Source organism: Erpetoichthys calabaricus, chromosome 12, assembly GCF_900747795.2.
Source record: "Erpetoichthys calabaricus chromosome 12, fErpCal1.3, whole genome shotgun sequence".
In the NCBI taxonomy this organism is placed as follows: Eukaryota; Metazoa; Chordata; class Cladistia; order Polypteriformes; family Polypteridae; genus Erpetoichthys; species Erpetoichthys calabaricus.
In genome coordinates, this window is record NC_041405.2 from 18,512,791 (window position 1) to 18,534,844 (window position 22,054).

Here is a 22,054-nt window from a genome sequence, read left to right on the forward strand (position 1 = left end):
TGAAAACACAATACTTTCAGTGCTGAGCCAGCATTCACACTGGACTCCCAAAGTGTTCTGATCTGCTTAATTGAGCTGACAAACTGATTGACATGTGCATGTTGTATCTTGAGAGCAGTGACATTCACAGAGTAAGATGAATCAATTGCACTGCACATTTGTAAAGGTTGTTTGTTTTTTTGAAAGTTATGAAGACCTAAGTAAATGTCATATGCATTATGATTATGTCAACAATGCTGACGCTGGGCTAAATCTTAAAGAAGGGCACACCATGTGAAGAAGTCAGTTTACTGAGCTGAAAATGAGATTAAACAAAACTGAAGGCAATGCTAGAATACAATTTATGCTCTCTAATCACTAAAGTTTGTCTGAGCTTAACAACTCTATAAGAAGTAATGAATACACCTCAAAGAAACTAGTTCTACTGTGTTAGTACTGGACCTATGTTGCCTTACAATAAAGGTTAAAGTAAAATCCCAAGGTTGTGTACAGTAATTATAAAAAAAATATTTTAAGTGATATTCATAAATGTTACTTTGTGGTTAATAGAAACTTAAAAGTATAAAAAATGGAAATGTTCTGGCTGTTAGAGGAAATGAAAGGGAGCTTATTATGATATGTAAGATTTCTAGATGGTCAATACAGAAGTATCCTAATATTTAAATTAGAATTTCACCACAACTTATAAAATAATATATTGTTATTCACTATTTATTTATTTAAACAATTTGCCTAAACCAAAGGATGCTCAAGGAGATTTGTACAGTAGTTTCTGTAGAAACTTAAGGATGGAATATCTATTTTTGGCAAAGCTTTCTTACTTAAATATTCTGAAGAAGTTCTGCATTTGGAAAAATGAAGCCTTTAATGACTGCTTAGGCTAGTGTACATTAAATATTTTTTGGAATGGTAGTGTAATGTTACATAGATTCCATTTCTTTAATTATAGTATTTGTTTTCACAAAGAGAAGAGAAACCATAGTTGAACTCCTTGTTAAGAAAGCATTTGTCATCACATTAATTTTAAATAAAACGCATACAAATTGTAAAAAATGTACCTATTCTAATATTTACCACTTAAAAATAAATCATTTTTTAAATGGGAATGAGTTGCATTTATTTCTGTTATTTATATATAAACAAATAGTTTCTATAACCAAAATATGTTATGGGTAGGAATATTTGAGCAGAGCAGCACTTTGAGTTGTACCTCTAAACACTGGTTGAGATTAAACTTCATCTGCCAGAACTGTGTCCAGTGATTTTTAAATCACAAGCAAATTAAATGCAGAGTATTATATGGACGCATTCCGGAGAAATCATCAGTCAAAATGTACCTAGGCAGGAGTAAATGTTTGTTAATGTAAATCCCCAAAATGTTTCTATAGCTATATTTTGGGATAAAGCTTAGCATCTCCATGCCTTGTTAATTCTTTAGTCTATCATTCATGGAATAGATATACTGTTAGTATGAACATACTTCAGTGCAAAAATGGTAAGATGATAGGTGTTATTGTACATTTGAAAACTTCTTACTACTTTGCAATGACAAGTCTAATTTGATTCTGAATTGACTTGCAGATATTCAGGTGATTTCCTGTCTGCGTAAACTATCTTCATTAGGAGAGCTTAAAATGTTTTAAAAGTGGTATCTGCAAAGGCACATTTTCTTTAAGCAAACATATTAAGTTCAACTTATTACCGCTGTAAATTTTATTTTCAGTCAGTAGTTTTTCAAATTCTGTACATTGCAAAACCTTACTACAAAAACCTAATTTACAGGTGAAATATGCCTTGAAAAATCAAGTCTGCCAATTAATTTGGAGAATCATAGATTTATAATTAAAATATGAATGAATATTAATGCTATTGTACTTTGCCAAAACAGGAATAATTTTCATGTTTCATTGGGATATTTTAAAGAGCATGCTTTTTTAAGGTTTTGTCCTTCCCAAATAGCAAATGCATGTAGGCGATTGATTCAAAAGTAAATATTTTTTCATGCTGAATAGTACTGTTATTTTCTCACTAGTGCTTTGTGTTTTCTTAATGTGTTGTTCTGCATTTTGTGTTGGATTGGGTTTTATGTATTGCTATTTCCAATGCTGATTTTATTCCCTTTAGATACTGCTTTTTTTTTTTCGGACATGGTAAATGCAAGTAAGAACTGTAAAGTACTTTTGATGGGGCAAATAAAGCTGAAGCAGAACTGTTAGGGTTTTTGCAAGGTTGCAAATGAATGCCGTCAATGTTGTAAGTGAAAATAAACTTGGCTATTTTAGGCTGCTTTCACATTTAGCAAAGCTTGCCGACATATACAAAACAGTTTTACATAGGCTTTAGTATTTTCACACCAAAAGAATACAAAAATACGTAAATCTCAACAACATTTTATTACTTATTTAATTAAAAGAATGCCCATTGATAGTTTATTGTATTTCAAGAGACTCTGCTGACAAATAACTCTCTTTTTTCAGTACATGGGCCTGTGATCATTATGAGAAGAGGCATGCACCTTCTATTCATGGTTTTTATACTGCGTAAATGTTTGTGTTCAGTTTTCATGACTTTTTCCCAACCTACTCATCAAAAATGAAATGGGATATGCTAGGTTACTCTCATTTAAAAAAAAATGTGGTAGATTTTATGTGTGCTTTGTGTATAATAGTTTAATAGCTGAACTACATTGCTTCTTCTTTTGCAGACAGAACCAACCTGCCATGTTGTATCTAAAGACAGGAACTCTTCTTTTTGTAATATCTGCCTCCAAACGTTCATATTGATTTTAAATTAGCTGATAGAATATCTGTTTCAGGTTGTTAGTGTTTTGTAGTTTGCTGCATTCTTTCAAATAAAGAAGTGTTATTTTTACTATTTTGCAGTAGCTGAAATGTGGTAGCGTTTTACACAGGGATTCTGAAACAGCAGCTGTTTGAAAAAAGAAATCAAAACAGCAGGGATGTAATTAATTTTGTTTAAGTAGCTCTAGAGTAGTTTTATTATTCAACACTTTTAAGTCCTTAATCATAAATGAATGCATTCTTCTGCTGAGTGACAATCTGAGAAGAAGAGCATGACTGCACCTTGAAGTCTGTGGACTTTAGTTAACCAGTAATGTTTTTTTCATCCATCTCACAGCAGAGCCAATCAAAGGGAATCAACGATAAGGCATCTCAGCGTACCAAGAAAGCTAAGGAGTCTAAGCCCAAAGTAAAGAAGTTGAAATACCACCAGTATATCCCCCCAGACCAAAAACAAGACAAAGAACAGCTTCCTGCCATGGACTCATCTTATGCCAAAATCTTGCATCAGCAGCAGCTTTTTCTTCAGTTGCAAATCCTTAACCAGCAGCAGCAGCATTACAACTATCAGACAATTCTACCGGCACCACCAAAGTGAGTCAATGTACAGAATCAAATGTTTGAAATCAGAAAGTTTACAGTATTATATGCAAGTCAGAGGGAAGTTAAAAGCATGCATCTTTACTAGCCATAAGCAACTTCTGGTGGAATCTTCCTTGTGGAGTCCAAATGTTCTAATTACAGTTATAATTGCTATCAATGGTATTTATTTCTGGAAGTAATATGCTTGTATGACTATCGGGTATGCACATCTTGGAAAACAGATGCTTCTTGTGTGTCAGCTCCTTAAGCATTTACTAAAAACACAAGAAATGAGAAGTCAGATTTTTAGCTGTAAGAGAACCGACTACAATGATGTAGTTGAAACTGTAATTTTTTTTTGTTAGAAATCCTTAATTGCACTGCATGTGTGTCAAGTGTTATTTTTGAAGAATCTATGTTAAACACTTTTCTAATGTAAGCAACAAAAGATTGCTTTTAAAAGGAAAAAAATACCAAAATTTAAGTATTTCTCAAATTTTGTATTCAGGCAGTGGAAACCATAATCTGCTCTGCTGAAAATGAAATCTTAGGTAGTCATTTAATAAGCATTAATTTGTGTAGACAATAACAAAAGTGCAAACAACCATTTTGGACTTGCACTATCATTATTAGTGCCTATATGCTTTTAAGGTAAAATAGTAATTCATCCAAATGCAAACTAAGATTGCTTTTTCTAAAGGTAACAAAGCATGTGGAGGGGATAAACCAGCCCCACAAATAATCTTTCTGTAATTAGGGTTCAATGTCTGAGCCTGTATGTTGCTCAGTCATGTTGTATACATCTCCTCACATAACTTAAGACTCCCCTAACCCTAAAAACATTATATAACTCTGAATGTAGTTAATCAAAACACACAACAGATTTTACTTTGCCATTTCCTAAACATTGAAGACATCTGAGAGTAAATACGTTCATCACTTGATTCAGTAGCATAAAGTTGACCAGAAATAAGCTGTTGTAATCATTTTCTGTATGACTTAAATCAGTCTTTTATGTATCATATTGGAAATATTTTTTACTTCCTTGCAGAACAATTTCACATTCACATTGATGTTGGAGATCATATGCAGACTTTGCCTTGATCATTTCCAATTTATTTATTTTCCATTTTATTTTTCCACGAACCACTTGAAGATTTGCTGGTGTGCTTGGTATCATTATGCTACTGCATTATCCATATTTGGCCACGTTTTAGCTGTTGGACAGATAGCTTTACATTTTCCTCTAAAATGTTCTGGTATAGGGTGGTGCAGTGGTAGCGCTGCTGCCTCGCAGTTAGAAGACCCGTGTTCACTTCCCGGGTCCTCCGTGCGTGGAGCTTGCATGTTCTCCCCATGTCTGCGTGGCTCCAGCAGACCCCCGTGACCCTGCAGTTAGGATATAGCGGGTTGGATGATGGATTGATGTTTTGGTATAAAGAGAAGTTTGGACTTTGGTGTTAAGCAAAAAAGTCTGAAATCATCACACCACCAACAATATTTTTGATAGTTGATATGAGATTCATGTGATGATTAAGTGTGTTTCACTTACACCAAATATGGAATTGTACATAATGACCAGATAACTTTGCACGTTTTTTTTCTGTCCAGGGCACATTTTTATAGATGAAACTGGCACTTTATCTTGGCTACCCTTATATGAAAGCCATGTAATTGTTTAGTTATGTTTAAAATCAGAGTTTAAAGGCTTACTTTTTCAAATTACTGTATGTGTATCTGCCTCTTGATTTATACAGTGATTTTCTTTTTATAAAGTATTGTGTAATTCAAAGATCACATTGTTTTAAAATGCACATATCCACACAGAGTAATCAGCGTTCATTTGTGCTTTATAGCAGCAGCTAATAAATTGCTGACTATTGGATTGTTATACTTCCTAGTTTAAAAATAATGTTTCTGGTTGCATTCAAAGTCAACAACAAAAAAAAAAAGTTAGACTGCAGGTTAGAAAAAAACTGCAGTAGTTCTGCATGGAAAAATGCATGATCCAAATTTTCTGGTATCATTCAAAGATGGAAACCCATTCATTTTCAAATACAACATTAATAAGGCAGTGTCACAAACTTGACCGCAAGTCATAGCAAGGTTTGAGGCAGCCACACATATAATTGGTATCCTGGCTGCAAAATCGTAAAAATGTTGCACAGCACTGATGTGCAGAAAACCAAGACCAAACCAGAACTGAGGGAATAGGGAAAAGGTGGAGGCTTTTAAAGGGGAAGACAGGAAGTGAGGTCAAAGGGGTCGGGCTCATAAGGGTCTTCAGCCATAGGCTCGAGCCCGGACATGACATCAAAGGGCCTGGAGCCGGCAAGGTCTTCTTCCAAAGGCTCGGACCCGGAAGTGACGTCAAGAGAGCCAGGTGGAATCTCCCGTGAATGGTCTGCAGGAAAGGGAGAAAAAGAGTCAATGCACGTGTGTGACTGCAGTAAAGAGAGTACTAAAAATAAGATGGTTGTCGCACATAAAGGTACTAAAAGATATACATTTGTCCACTATAACACCCACTGTATATTATATGTCAGTTTACCATGACTCAAACTTGGGCTCTGTAAGTTTAAAGTTGATAGTATCTGATTACTGTTTGTGTATATTTCAATTATTAATGTTTTTTTCTGTAGTTAAGGACTATTAATATCCAGTCCAGTATTAGAAATCAAAATTAACTATGCATTTTACAATAAGAGAGACACATTTAGGGTAATATGTTCTGCAACTAAGTACTATTCATATACAAATGAGCATGAATATTATTTTTCTGAACAATAGCTCCTAATGGTAGCATATAAAGAAATAACAGTTTGGATTCCATTGCTGAGTTCTAAGGAATAGCATATCGAACTTCAGACAGAAGTGATAAAGTACTCTAATTAGCAGATTTCTCCAAATAATGAAAATTATATTAAAAGCATGAACTAAACTACATAGGACGGCCCAAGTATCTCTTACAGTTTGTATAAGCTATTCTACTCCTCTACAGTACCTCTGTGCATTTCTTTATATACTGTACTTATTAGTACTTTGGTATTTTCGATCAGTTTTCTTTTTATTTTATTAAAGAATCCTTAGCCTTTTTTTTGGTAGTCAGTAGTAGCTGTCATTTCCTTAGCTTTGAAACCTGTGGGCGACTAAGTTTCATTAATAAGTAGAACAACAGGAACTCCCCTTAGCAAACAATGATGGTAAATAATAAAAAAAAAAATATGCACACTTTTTGGGTTCCGGTTGTTTTGTGAATCCCCTTAATCTCTCTGCTGACAACTTTAAAACAGAAATAGAATGATAATATCTACATGAATTTTAAGGTTAAAGTGATTAAATAAGGTGGGAATTCTAATGGATTTTATGTATTCTCCAAATCAGTGTTTCCCAATCTCGGTCCTGTGGCCCCCCTGTGACTGCAGGTTTTTGTTTCAACCAGATTCCTAATCAGTGACAACACCTGATAACACTGAGCTCATTTAATTAGCTGGTATTATTTTTCTTTTACTCTACATTCAGAAAAGCGCAGCAGCATGATTTTTACATTTATAAGACATTTAGAAATATTTCTGCTTTTGCTATAGATTTAAATGCTTAACTCTCTTTTGTTGATTTTATTATATTTTTCCTTTTCTCTGTGCAGTTTTTCCCTTTCGTTGTATCTTATTAATGACAATTAAAAATGAGCAGAGCAGACATGCTAGCAAACAACACTGAATAATCAAAGGCTGCAACTACTTTAGCATTAGACCCACTAATTAGTAAAGAATGGATTGATTAAACAGTTAGAACACCTAGAAAAGTAGAATGAAAATGAAGATGAAAATATTGTTAAAAAGAAAAAAATACAGTATTCCCATATAACTGCTTGGTACATTTATTTATATATATATATATATATATTTACCAAACTTAGTTTTGTAATTTCTGTATTGTTCCCAAAACACAGAACTTGGGAAATAACACATCACTTAATTAGCCCAGGAGTCCAATTAAAAACAGAAGCTGGCTGGAACAAAAACCTGCAGCCACAGTGTGCCCCCAGGACCAAGGTTGGGAAACACTGCTCCAACTGATATGTAAGATTAACATACATTTAAAAATGTTAAGAATGACAGTTAAGCAGATGTGTTTCCTATGGAGTGACAGAGGGTTAATACTTCAGACTTAATTCCCAGCAATGCAGTTTTACCCTCACAAGGCAGGTTAACAACAAAGACTTGTGTTGCCAGGGCAGTGTGTTGGCAGTTAGAAGGCTGCTGTTTTTCCAAGGACTTCAGAAAGAATAAGCATGTTTGAAAGGTCTGTAATTGTCTACTTTAAAAGCATCAGGAACAGTGTTTTTCAGTAAGAATGTATTAATTATAGGTGCTGCACCTACAGTGATTAAGTATGTCAGTAATTTGGTTCCAGCGGAGTCTGAGGAATAGGTGGGTATACTTCTTTTAGAAATCAAAGGTAGCATTTCCCAGTCTGTTGTTAAGTAAATTTCAAGTTGGTGTTCTGATATAATTTGATCATGAATTACCACATTTTCAGTAGATGTTGCTGTCATTGGTTTGGTGCCATCCAGTTTACTGTTTAATATGTGTAGCTAAACGTTAATAATGTTGTAAGAGTTGTTGCAGTTGAGATTTTTTATTTGTCTAAAAATTAAACCAAAATAATATTTCTTTTTAAGTTGCTCCTGTGTTGCACCTATTAATGTTGACTAGTATTTAGGCATGGATTTTTATGAGCTTTTCAATTATTTCAGTTCAGGCTTTTACTATTTTTATGCCAGAGCGTGTGTGTGTGTCATCATTAAAATTACATTGTTTTGCTCTTAATTTTTTTCAAAAATGATTATCATAGCTAAAGTAGTGAACTGATGAGAAAGGAAGAAAAAAAACCTGAAAATGTTTAGTGCCAACAATTAACACATGCTGACCAAAAAAAATAGTATTTTTGAAAGAACAGATAAAGGATACCTGTTCACAATGTTAATCCGGAATTTCTGTCATAAATAGGATATAAAAAAGGGTTTCTTTGTATATAAAGAAATGGCGTTAAATTCCTCAAGTGTGCCTCCTGACACACAGATGCATAATTTAACATACCTTTACAAGGATACCTTAATCCAGTTGTTTAATGTAAACATATGGTAAATGTAATTCTGTAACAAATTTTCATTTCTCCTCTACTGTTGACATACTGTATGTCAAACTAGTAATACAATTAACAATTAACTATGTCAGTGCTGTGAATACCACATTTTGAATGGATACATTCATACACCAGTGCTGTGACTGTACCTTACAGGCTGTAATTAACGGAGAGCACAAACAGTTTTAAAGAGTGGGCAATTATTTTTTAAATCCAATATATAAAGGCTTTTTCAGCCTCCGAGTGTATTTGCATAAAATTAAAATAGTGTGGCAGTACAAACTACTAAGGTGTGAATGAAAATGCAAAAAGCAGATTCTGAAGTATATACCACCCAGTTTAGGTAGATTTTGACCAGATAACCACTTGTATTAACTGTCATTGAGACTAATACTTCCTAAAGTACCTTTAGCGCAGATGATTTTGCAATTTTTTAAGGTAAAATGTATTTAAACAAACACTACTACCTCCCAGGCATATACACCCATCACTTACGCAGCCAGTCCATAAACATGTCAAACACTTACTAACTTGCTTGGTGGAAAGACACCCATCAGTAATTAAAAACAAATAGAAACTATTCTCTGTTATTAGTTTATCAACAATACGCTCCAAAGACAGCAGCAGATAAGAGGATTATACAAAGAGTAAAGCCTTGTTTTTATGTCACTAGTTGTAATTTGCCACATTTAGCACCAATTTTGTCTATATACCTTACATATTTTCTAAGTAGTTGACCTGATGTAGTATTGCAAAGATTTAGATAGAAAGACTCTGTTCTATTTGTGCACATGGGGAAAGTATTGTCTTTTTACAAAATCTCTTTAATTACAAAAATAGATAGGTAAGTAAATAAAAATATACATACACACTAGAATGACTATAAAGCAAGAAAATTCAAAAGAAAAAAGTTCTGACTTGGCTGTCACAGTGAGGCATTATGCAGACATATTGTCGTTGGTATAAAGGAGCCCCCATTGCGTTTCTTGACACATTTCTGCTGAATAAATTGTTGGCTGAAAGACCTCCGTGTTGTTGTGTCAGGGAGAGGATGTGCAGCATTGTTTATAATGGCACTCGGTTTTCTTGTAATTCTCTCCTTTGCTATGTCCTACTGGGGCCCAGAATGTGTCCCATAACTGAGCTTGCCCATTTCATTAGCTTGTTGATTTGGTGAGCCTCTCTTGAAGTGATATTACCAGCCCAGCATACTTCATCATAGAAAATCACACTGGCCATCACAGAGTTATAGAGGTCACTTAACGGAACACCAGAAAAAGGAAAAAGACCCTGCTCTACCCTTTCTTATATATTTCTCTGAGTTCTGAGACTAGTCCAACCTGTCATTAATATTGACCCCCATTATGTCCACTCCTTGAATAGTGATTGAACACAGAGGCTGTTTGGTGTGGTGAAATTCAATATCCAGCTCCTTGGTTTTGGTGTTGTTGATGCAGACAATTCCCTTTGCACCAAGAAACAAACTTCCCCATCTATTTTAATGACTTTGAAAATGATTGGTTTTTTTTCTTCAAAACTTCACTTAATTTGCAGTTGCATCTTGATGATGGCCCAATGTCCTATGCTCTTTCTATTCCACAGCATCTTATAAGATACTCTGTCAATGTGGTTATTAACCAGCTTAACTTTATCCAGTACAGGATACTGGAGCAATACCACACATAAGACAAAAAAACTCTTTAAAACAGCCACCTTCAACGTATACTCTTGCCCACATCTATAGCTGCTCATATCAGTATAATTTTGATTGACCTGAGTTTTTTTTTTTATACATTCTGAGAAAAAACTGAAAATCAGAATTCTTATAAATTTGGTTCTCCAAAATCTTCCTATTAAAAACACACTTTTATGGCATTGATCTTGGTTTTATAGTTGTCTTCCTTGATGGTGAATCAGTCAGCCAAACTTTATTTCAAACAGTTTATTCACAGAGACGTTGCTACAAAGTATAAAGTACAAAGCTAACAAGAATGTAACTCGGAACAACAGGATTACAAGGGTAGTGGTTTGCAAAAATGATAATTGCTTAAAATATGCTAGTGCTTGGTATGTTTGTGATACTTTTAGAAGAGTCTAAAAAAAATATGAGAGGATAAAGAAAATCAGTCCGTTTGTAATATTTTGTTACATGCAGGTTGTGAAAGAATATTAACATATTTAGTTGAGGACTAAAATGTTACATTCTTGCAATTTATATTGCCTTTACCAAATAGTACATGTAAGTGTCATGATTAAGATCACTGGACATTGGCTTTTTTAATTTTTTGCAATGGACACTTGTTACCTTTTATGCAGTTGGTACCAGCTGTTCACCCTGTTCATTCTTTTGCTTTTAGTTTTAATTGCCTTGAGTGGCACAGTAGGCAAACTAGGCCAGAGCTGATCCATTATATAGGTAGTTATCTCATTGCCAGACATGATTTTTCTTATACTTGTCTTGTATTGAAGGCCTCCTAGTGACCAGCAGCTGCCTGGAGGATCAGCAGCCCCACCAAGCCGCAGTCCATCCAACAACGCCACATCATCAGCATCTACCGTCGGTGGGTTGACTCGGCAGAATAGCACCACAGCCTCCAACACAGCCACTGGTGTATTTACAACCAAACTTGCATCTTTGCCACCAAACCTTGATGATCTAAAGGTAAATGCAAGTTTCGGTAGTTGGACTTGCAGTTTAATGAGTCCTATTTATACAACTAATTTGATTTTTTGCTGCTTTTTAGGGCTTTTTTTGTCTGTTATTATTTTGTCTTTAGAGTAGTAGGGGGTTTGAGGGGCATATTACTACTATACTTGTTGTAACAATCTATCTGCTTCCTGACATAATTTCTCAAGTGCAATTACTGTAATTTAACTGCATATTTATCCTCAGTGGTTTACCTGCAAATTCTTAAAAGTTATTCACTTCCACACAATGCTTCCTCAATTCTCACCCATCAAAATTTCTCTTTTTTTTTTTTCAGGTTGCAGAGCTCAAGCAAGAGCTGAAACTGCGTGGTTTACCTGTTTCGGGCACCAAGAATGATCTCATTGAACGATTACGTGTGTACCAGGAGAATAATGTGGGATGCATTCCCAAAACTTCTTATCAAATTAGCACCAGCTGCTGTTCTAGTGCAGTTACAAATTCTACTGTTTCAACTCCAGGAGGCTCTGGAAGCTGCAGCAGCACCCCTACCACTGTGCTGCATAAGCCAGCTGAAACCAGTGTTGTCATGGCAACTTTCCCCTTTCTGACATCTGGCAGCAGTGCTGGGGGCAATTCCTCGATCATGAAGTTTGGCAGCACAAGCTCAACACCTCCTGCCTCCCCAGCTCATTCAGAGAGGTCAACAACTGGGTTCAGTGCCGATGAGGCCAGCTGTAATGGAGATAGTTTCAGTGAATTGGTATGTTCACAAATTTGCTCTCCTACAACTAGAAACCAAGGAAGCTATTGACAAGTTGGTAAATCAGCCACAGCATTGACTCTTTGCTTTAAAACAAAAAAAGTTTAAATATGATTGGCAAACTGCATATGTATTTTTCTGACATCAAAATTTCAAAACCATGTCCTTAATAGCATGGCAAAAAAAAACCATGTCCAAAATAGCATTTTGATACTAAAGTAGTTTACATAAGCTTAAAATTATATATTGTGTAAATTGTAGTAAACAAAACGCGTATCTTTATATACAATAATCCCTCCTCCATCGCGGGGGTTGCGTTCCAGAGCCACCCGCGAAATAAAATCCGCGAAGTAGAAACCATATGTTTATATGGTTATTTTTATATTGTCATGCTTGGGTCACAGATTTGCGCAGAAACACAGGAGGTTGTAGAGAGACATGAACCTTATTCAAACACTGCAAACAAACATTTGTCTCTTTTTCAAAAGTTTAAACTGTGCTCCATGACAAGACAGAGATGACAGTTCCGTCTCACAATTAAAAGAATGCAAACATATCTTCCTCTTCAAAGGAGTGCTTGTCAGGAGCAGATAATGTCAGAGAGATAGAGAAAAGCAAACAGATCAATAGGGCTGTTTTTCTTTTAAGTAAGTGAAGCACCGCGGCACAAAGCTGTTGAAGGCGGCAGCTCACACCCCCTCCGTCAGGAGCAGACAAAGTGAGACAGAGTTTGTTTTTCAATCAAAAATCAATATGTGCCCTTCGAGCTTTTAAGTATGCGAAGCTCCGTGCAGCATGTCGTTTCAGGAAGCAGCTGCACAAAAGATCACAACGTGAAGATAATCTTTCAGCATTTTTAGACGAGTGTCCGTATCGTCTAGGTGTGCGAACAGCCCCCCTGCTCAATCCCCCTACGTCAGGATCAGAGAAAGTCAGCGCAAAAGAAAGAGAAAAGTAAGCTGGGTAGCTTCTCAGCCATCTGCCAATAGCGTCCCTTGTATGAAATCAACTGGGCAAACCAACTGAGGAAGCATGAACCAGAAATTAAAAGACCCATTGTCCACAGAAACCCGCGAAGCAGCGAAAAATCCGCGATATATATTTAAATATGCTTACATATAAAATCCGCGATGGAGTGAAGCCGCGAAAGGCGAAGCGCGATATAGCGAGGGATTACTGTAGTTCTTTGTTGCAGCCCAGTGGTGTCAAACTTAAGGCCTATGGGCCTTGACCTTTTCAAAGCAGCCCACTTAACAAATATTCAAAACATGTTATTTGCAGCCCATGGTGATGATTGGTCTTCTCACCTTTACTCAGCTGATTTTGCAATTCCCTTATATCCTTTTTTAATGAAAAAATCCAGAAGATTCACCAGTCTCTCTGTATGGATTCCTCCAGTACTTTATTTGAATTTCACCCACCAATTCACTCATTTTCCTCTTATCAGCTTCCTACTTTCTCAGAAATCTCAGATCTTGTCTGTAAATCTAAGCCATCCACCTGTCACCTGGACCCCCTCCCTACAGTTCTGGTCAAAGCTTGCCTCCCGTCTCTGGTCCCCCTTATCTCTGCTATAATCCACTCTTCTTTCACTACTGGTACTGTTCCTTCATCTTTTAAAACTGCTACAATAACCCCAATACTGAAAAAACCTGGTGCCGATCCGACTAATTTCAGTAATTTTCGTCCTATTTCTAATCTACCCTTCATTTCCAAAATTCTTGAAAAAGATAATGGCTATTCAACTTCATTCTCATTTATCTCAAAATAATCTGTATGAACAGTTCCAGTCTGGTTTTCGTCCCCTCCACAGTACAGAAACGGCACTCATAAGAATTACTAATGACCTCCTTATGGCAGCTGATTCTGGTTTAATTACTATTCTCATCCTCCTTGATCTACAGTAAGTGCAGCCTTTGACATTATTTGTCACACTACTCTTCTCAATAGATTATCTTTGATTGGCATTACCCACACTCCACTAGATTGGTTCAGATCCTACCTCTCAGGCTGCACTCAGTTTGTTCAGCTTAAAACTTTCACATCCCAACACACTGCTGTTACTTCAGGTGGGCTCTGTCATGGGACCCCTCCTTTTCATTATTTACCTCTTTCCCCTTGGTAATATCTTTTGTAAATATAACATTAGCTTCCACTGTTGTGCTGACGACCCCCAGCTCTATCTCACTAGCAAACCTACTGCTTCCTTTCCACCCTCCTCTCTTACTGATTGCATAGCAGAAATCAAATCCTGGTTTTCTTCAAATTTTCTTAAATTAAATAGTGACAAAACTGAGGTTCTCCTCATTGGTACAAAATCAGCATTATCCAAAACTGATCATTTTTTATTGATAATTCATCTGTCTCCCCTTCCCCACAGGTTAAGAGTCTGGGTGTCATCCTTGACAGTACTTTATCCTTTCAGTCCCACATCAATAACATCTCCCGGTCTGCATATTTCCACTTGCGTAACATTAATCGTATTTGCCACTCCCTCACTTCCCACACCACTGCTATCCTTGTTCATAGACTTGTCACTTCTCGTCTCGATTATTGCAATTCCCTTTTCTTTGGTCTTTCTCGCAAATCTCTTTATAAGCTTCAACTGGTCCAGAATTCAGCTGCCCGCATCATTACTAGAACCCCCTCTGGTCACCATATCACTCCCATTTTGCAGCAGCTTCATTGGCTTCCAGTTCAGTTCCGAATTCAATTCAAAATTCTCCTACTAACTTTTAAGGCTATCCACAACCTCGCCCCTCCATATCTGTCTGACCTCCTCCATGTTGCCATTCCCTCCCGTACCCTTATATCCTCTTCCACCATCCACTTGACCGTCTTACCACTATGGGGAGTAGAGCATTCAGTTGCTCTGCTTCCCAGCTTTGGAAGTCACTACCACCTGAGCTTAGAAATATTGAATCATTTTCACTTTTCAAATCTAAACTTAAAACTCATTTGTTTAAGACTGCTTTTTCTCTTTGATTACAATTGCTCTGTCTGATTTTAACTTTTGCATTTTACTTATTGTTTATGATCTGTGTTTTGTCTATTGTTCGGTGTCCTTGAGTGTTTAGAAAGGCGCCAACAAATAAATAAAATGTATTATTATTATTAACATGCCAGATTACATTTACACCAGTCACCTATAGTTAGAATTAAGACTCCTCATAATGACATAACAAGAAAAAGAGAAAACAAGGTAACATGTAACATTGCCATAAAGACATTTAGCTCTTTCACACAATGCCAAAGATGTGACAGTCTCATGACGGGGATGCTTCTGTTACTCCGCTCACTTTATAAAGCTGCAGAGGTGTCGGGGCAGGCCACATTTCCATGGCTTAGGTGATTGCTGCCACCTCTATACACAACTCTTTTATCTTTTCTGCTGATTTGATTGTTGCACACTACCAGTCAAATGTTTTAGAACGCCTCCGTTTTAGGGAACAACTAATAGGTTACAACCTACAGATGTTCTGCAGCAATTAAAGTAAATTAAGCCTAAGTTGAAGCAAACTATTTGCACAGGTGTCCCAACTTCTGTTGATTACTTAAAACCCCTTTTTCTACCTTAAAGCAGACTTAGAAAAGACTCTGTTACTACACCCTCTACAGCACTAATTGGACAATATCCCACTGACAATGGCAAGAATGAAATGAAAACAGACAGAACATTATTGCCCTCAGAAGTGTAGGCCTTTCATTTAGAGAAATTTCCAACAAAATCAAAGTGTCAGTGAGTACGGTGTCTTACACAATCCAAAGGCAAGTGGAGTTTGTCCAGTCTGTAGTAGTCTACAGTCTCTTCTTCACAGTAGACACTGAGACATGTTTTTTCAACCACTGTTAAGCCATGCTTAAAGCTATTGTGTCGTAAGGGGCCCATCATTCAAGCTGGTGACCCTCTGAAAAGTGTCTTTTTATTGAATTGTGACTTTGGGTCTACCAGAACCCATCCTATCTGAGTTTCTTCCAGTTTCCAGTTGCTTTTGGATTGTGTAGGACACCACTGGACTCGCTGACAGTTTTTACCATTACAGGTTATTCATTGAATTTCAACTGATTACATTGGAAGAAAAACTGGGAAAATTGAGGTGTTCTAAAATTTTTGACCAGTAGTGATTATGGGTAGAAAATGCATTTCCATTTCCACTCATGTTAAATTTGATTTCTGTCCATTTATGACCAACGTTAATAAATTTGGTCTGTCTGATTTTTGGCCCTCAGTAAAATTGAGTTTGTTACCCCCTTTCTAACGGTACTTTTTATTTGTTACCCTAAACGTGGCTGATGTGTGCAAATTGACCTATGTCTCTTCTTGAAATCAATCAGAGTGCAGTACAAAGGAGTAATATTGTTGCATACTGGTAAAAAGTTAAAATAGTTTATACACATAAATGCAGTAAAGAAATATACCACTTCAGCTTTCATTACAAATATTTTCAAGTCGAGTGTTCAACATATACCTGAACATACAACCCAAATTACATTTTTATTGGACTTAAGATAACAAATAGTGAACACCTTCATTTGCAATGCTTTGTTTATGTGAATCCCACTGTGGATTTAGGGTAGAATTCTGGAGATTTTGCAGAGATGATACTGACATAGAGGAGGATTTAGATTTTAAAATTAAACTAAAACAAAACATTTTGTCCACTATGATATTTGTTTGGTAAACTGTGAAACAGATGTGTTTTATTATTTATGCCATTAGCTTCTAATGAATTTTTTAGTCATGACATTTTTCCCAAATGCCATAATGATAGGGTATAACAGTATTACAAGGAAACAGTTTTTATTTTCTTTTTTAATGCTATTCTTTTCCAGTGAATTTCTTAGTAATAACATATTGCCCACATGTTTATATGCCATTACAGCCTTATGAAGGAGTATTTTGTTTATTTTTATTTTTTTTTTTATCCTGTTATCTTGCAGTGAATTTCTTAGTGGTGACATTTTCCATAAATGTCATATTTATAAATTACAGTCTCCAATAACAACAGAAAAATGTGTAAATACTACCGCATAATCCCTGTAGACAGTGGTGTTTACAGCAAACTCTATTAACTTCTTTCCTCCCCCAGATGGCAGCAATGTATTATTCATCTTTTGTTTGAGATTTTTGTCCCTTGCATTTACTATAGATATCATTTTGAGGAATCTGATCTTCTGTAATATGTGTCATCTTCTTCTGTTAATGATTGCTGTTTCTAAAATTAGAGAGCATATTTAGTGATAATGCATGTGACAATGACATTTTCTGACATAGTTATAAAGTCTACTGGTGTCACTCTAGTCAGTGTTTTTGTTTGAGCTGTCACTGCATTTTTTGCCAGTACCATGCCTATAAAAAGTATTCACCACCTGAGAGGTTTTCACATTTTAGCGTTATACGACATTGAATCAAAATTGATTTAATTTGGCGTTTCTGACATTTGTCAATGTCTAAGTGAAAACAGATCTCTGCAAAGTGATCCAAATTAAATAAATAATTAATCGGATTAGTATTCACCCCATTTTAATATGACACACCAGAAGTCACAGAATTAGTTCAGTGGAGATTACCAATCTGTAGTCAAGGGGTTTCAGTTGATTGTACTATAAATGCACTTCTGTATCTGGAAGGTGCAATTTTTTGGTGAGTCAGTATCTTGGCCTACCCTACAAAATGAACACACAAGAACAATCCAAGCAACTTCATGAAAAGGTGATTGAAAAACACAAGTCACGAGACTGAGACAAGAAGATATCCAAGTCACTGAATATCCTTTAAAAATTCTAGTTAAATCAATCATTAAAAAATGCAAAGAGTATGGTAGAGCTGTAAATCAGCCTGATATGGTTTTCTACAAAAAATAAGCGATTGTGTAAGAAGATGACTAGTAAGGGAGGCCACCAAGGGTTCCTTGAGAACTTTGAAGGAGATACAACCTACAGAGATTAAAGAGACTCCATTACAATAACTGTTGCCCAAGTGGTTCACCAGTCACACTTTTATGAGAGGATGGCAAAGAGAAAGCCATTGTTTAAAAACATAACATTTCAGCTAGTATTTATCAGATAGCACATGGAGAACTCTGAATTCAGCTGGAAAAAGATTCTATGGTCTGATGAGACCAAGTTTGAGCTTCTTGGCTGTCAGATTAAACTCTGTGTTAACCGAACAACCATCCCCACCATGAAGCATGACAGAAGATACCTCTACAAGAATTCTTTGCCTTGGAAGAAGGCCTGTTTTCCAGCAAGGCAACAACCCCAAGCCTAAAAGCGAAAGCTGAACTGGAATGGCTTTAAAAACAACAAATTTAATGTCCATGAGTGACCGAGTCAAAGTTCAGGTCTCAGTCCAAATGAGAAATTGTGTCTGGACATGAAAAATGACAATTCACTCCCGATCCACATGCAACCTGATGTAGTTTAAGCAGTTTTACAAAGTGAAATAAGGTAAAAGTGCAATATGCATATGTGCAAAGCCGATAGTAACACCATGTACACTGACTTAAGGCTGTCAAAGCTGCAGAGAAACAACTAAATGGTGACTTAAAGGGAGTGCATACTTACGAAATCCATTTTTTGTGCTTTATATTTGTAATTTATTTAGACCAATTTGCAGAGAAATACTTTCACTTTAACAATAAAAGTGTTTTTTTTTCTGTTCATCAGTGTCAAAATTCCAAATTAAATCCACTTTGTTTCAGTGTTGTATTATAATAAAATGTGAATATTTCTTATAGGCACTGTATGAATCAATCCTTTTTTTGCTTACCATATTTGTTATTGACAACTGTTCAGAGTGCTTTAAGAAGCAACTAAGAAAGTAATTCAAGATTTTTGGAAACATTTCAGAGTATATAGTCCGAAGGGCATATGTGTTTGAATTATTAGCCATTTTATGATAACATTTAAAGCAAAGGAATTGCAAAATGTCGTTTTCTTAAAAAATTACCCTTTAAAGTATATTTATGTGACAATTTTTAGAAATAGTTGTACTTTTAGTTATTCCAGTCTTCAAATATACAGCAGGATTATTGTTCCCAGTTCCAACTCCCAGTTTTCAGAATATAAGTTTTGAAAAAGAGCACCATTGGAAAAGGTACAAAAGTATTCTGCACAATTCGGTAAAACACACAGACCTTGAGGTCAGTGCTTGTTCAGTGGTTCTTGGAGACACAGTCACAATTTAAAACATAACTTTGTCTGTATATTAACATTTTAACTAATAAATAAACATAATTGTTTATTCTTTCTCATAGGTAAGTACAACCTTTACACACCTTAAGCTGCAGAACTCTCCCGTTCAGCATCTCATCATAAAGGATGAGCTCCCTGGGAACAACAGCACCCCTTGCAGGTTTTCATACCAATCCTCACATGGAGGAGGAAGTCCAAAAGATCCGGCTATCATAGTTGAGCAGTCTGTGGACAAAGACCAGATGCTTCAAGAAAAAGACAAACAAATTGAGGAGCTAACACGGATGCTGAAACAAAAGCAGCAACTAGTGGAAGTCTTGCGTTTACAGCTTGAGCAGGGCAAACAACGCATCAACAATAGTCCATCACAACCACTGCACAAGGCCAGTGATACTGTGGATGTCCATATCAAGCTAGAACCAGACGAACGGAGACGCCCTTCTGTTTGTGATGGATCCAAGAAGGAACCCCAAGGCAGTTCTGTCTTGTCTACCTCACACTTGCCCACCGGAATAGTTCAAGTCACTATTAAAGAGGAACCTGAGACTAAAATGGTAGAGGATCCTCCTTTAACAGTACCTCAGCCTCCACCTGCAACTCAGGTAAATATTAAACTATATCTTCAGCTACAGGTCTGCTTCAAGTTAATATTACAGGAAGAAAGTAATGTGTAGAGCAAATTTTGATAGTTGCATACAAAAGCTGAAAAGTAGACCAAAAAGTGTCATTACTTACATTAACACCATTGTTTTTTTTTTCATGTGTCACGGCTTTAGGTGGGTGTTTCTGCACTAAAAACAAATACAAAACTGTTTTTTGGAATACAAGTGAAATATTAGCCTTTTTACTGAAAGACACTCAGTGAAATATGAAACTTTTAGTGTGAATCTGGACTTAAGATGCAAGTAGCCCTACTGTAATCATGTGAATATCAGGTATTGAGGTATAAATGCACTAACTGAAATCGGAGTGCAATAAGATCACCTCTTTCTGGATGTTCTCATTCTCTTCTGCAACTGAGTGAAACAACTTAGAACAGATCTAACTGCTTTTACATTGGGAAAACTTTTTAATGTTTTATTGAGCATAATTTAAATTTATAATGTGTTGTGTCACTTTAAGAGCAAGAACATTCTCTGTTTACTTACTATCTAATTAGAGGTAAAAAAAACAACCATAGTTTGCTATTTCTGGCTACTTTCACAATTGTTGCATACTGCCATTTTTGCTTCAGATAATTTCTTTTATAGTGAGGGTCTGTTTAGTAATTTAAAAAGAAAAAGTTGTTCCCTCAACTGGTGTACAGTTGTAGTCAGTAGGGCACAATTTCACTAAGAATCATAGCATGTCTACTGTGACGCAGTAGTGCTTGAAGTGAACCAGTACTCACTGGTACACAGTACTGACTGGCACCTCTTCCACTTTCACCTTACCTTAACATACTGGTTAATGCTGGCTCTTTTTAAAGAATCTTCATGGGGGTCCCCCGGCCACCTTCCCTGCATCTCCAATTAAATGTTCACTGGAGAGCACTCCCCCTCTTCGATCTTTTTTGCTGCCTCATTTTTTCCCCTTGTTTTACTGAAACTGCAGCTTTTTTAAAATTACAGTGAACACCCGTAACCTCTTTTGAAAAGTTCAACCACACAAGCTCTTTGATTGACTTTAAGCAGTCACGTAACAGTCTGGTTTTAGCATACTGGGGGGCACTGGAACCTCAGCGCTAATCTTCAAAGGGGAATCACACCACATCCCAACCTAAACCCACTAAAGCCCCACCCCGGGGGCCGAATACTCATTGATCGTGTGTTGATGTATTCCAGCAGTGGGGAACTCTTTATATGAATGTCACTCTATTCCCATCTTATGAGTACCACCAGTAATTTGGTTCCACTTCAAGTACTGTGAAGCAGAGAATGTTCTCATATATTTATGTTTTAGTGACTTGTTGTAAATTAAGAAATAAGTGCTTATCCATACTTCAAAACTACCAGTCATATCCTTTAGTGAGAGAGCAATGTTTGAAACAGCAATTAACATTTTGTAAAAGTATAAATCTGTCTAAGTTGATTAATTTAATACTCATAGAGATACATGATTGCCTGTGTGGTTTGTGGATGAAACAACAAAATAAAACATCGTGTCACTTTTAGAACTAACGGCTAGCATCTCACTTATTCTTTGTGACACATTCACATCCTTTTAGCTGTTTGTACTTTTTTCTGTGTGAGTACTGTGGCCAATAATGCCCGGGCAATAGGTGTGCACTATAAAAGACATATGGAAGTAATTTTTTTTTAAAACATGTTGTAAACAAGTGAAATTTGAATTATGAAATGTATCCCATAAAGGTATATTTTTTGTTTTGCTTTCTTTACTGTATTATTCAGGTGCCACCAGTACACCATGTCATGGTCAACCAGCTGTCTACCCAGTCATCCCCAACCAACACTGCTCCCTCCTTCCCTCTGGAGATCCTCAAAGGCACCTTACCCCCTGCACTGTTGACAGATGCCAATGGAAACCATTTTTTGCTTGCTGTTACAAACCACACAATAGAGGGCAAGCAAAGCTTGACTCCGCAGACAAACAATACTGGGAAATCTGGCCACATCACTCTTCAGGTACAGTAGTAGAAATACGTGTGCAATGGATAACTTTGCATTTTGCCACAAAATTCAAATGTGCCTGATATTCTTTTTTTGATTCAATTACATTTCAGAGATTACAGTCGTCCCCTACAAAGCTTCAAAGCCAGTCATCTTCTCCTCTTTCAAAAGTGGATTCCCAGTCAAAGCAGCAGCTACAGCCGGGTCTTATCAATCAGCCAATCAGAAAGGTAGACTCTTTGTACTAGGAGGGATCCAGAGAAAAGATGCTGCCTAAAATGAACTTTTAAACCTGTTTAAATTTTAC

The 22,054-nt window shown here is 36.2% G+C and overlaps 1 protein-coding gene across 6 annotated transcripts in view; it reads left to right on the forward strand.

Annotated features, from left to right (window-relative positions):
* Positions 1-22,054, forward strand: part of LOC114662950 (myocardin-related transcription factor A-like) — a 147,584-nt gene that overhangs the window by 114,517 nt on the left and 11,013 nt on the right. For all 6 annotated transcript variants that reach the window (XM_028816694.2, XM_028816695.2, XM_051934420.1 and 3 more), the window contains 6 exons: positions 3,139-3,395; positions 11,001-11,193; positions 11,516-11,941; positions 19,201-19,740; positions 21,529-21,762; positions 21,861-21,977. In XM_028816694.2, the coding sequence (XP_028672527.1) occupies positions 3,139-3,395; positions 11,001-11,193; positions 11,516-11,941; positions 19,201-19,740; positions 21,529-21,762; positions 21,861-21,977 (1,767 nt within the window). The remainder of the gene's footprint in view (positions 1-3,138; positions 3,396-11,000; positions 11,194-11,515; positions 11,942-19,200; positions 19,741-21,528; positions 21,763-21,860; positions 21,978-22,054) is intronic.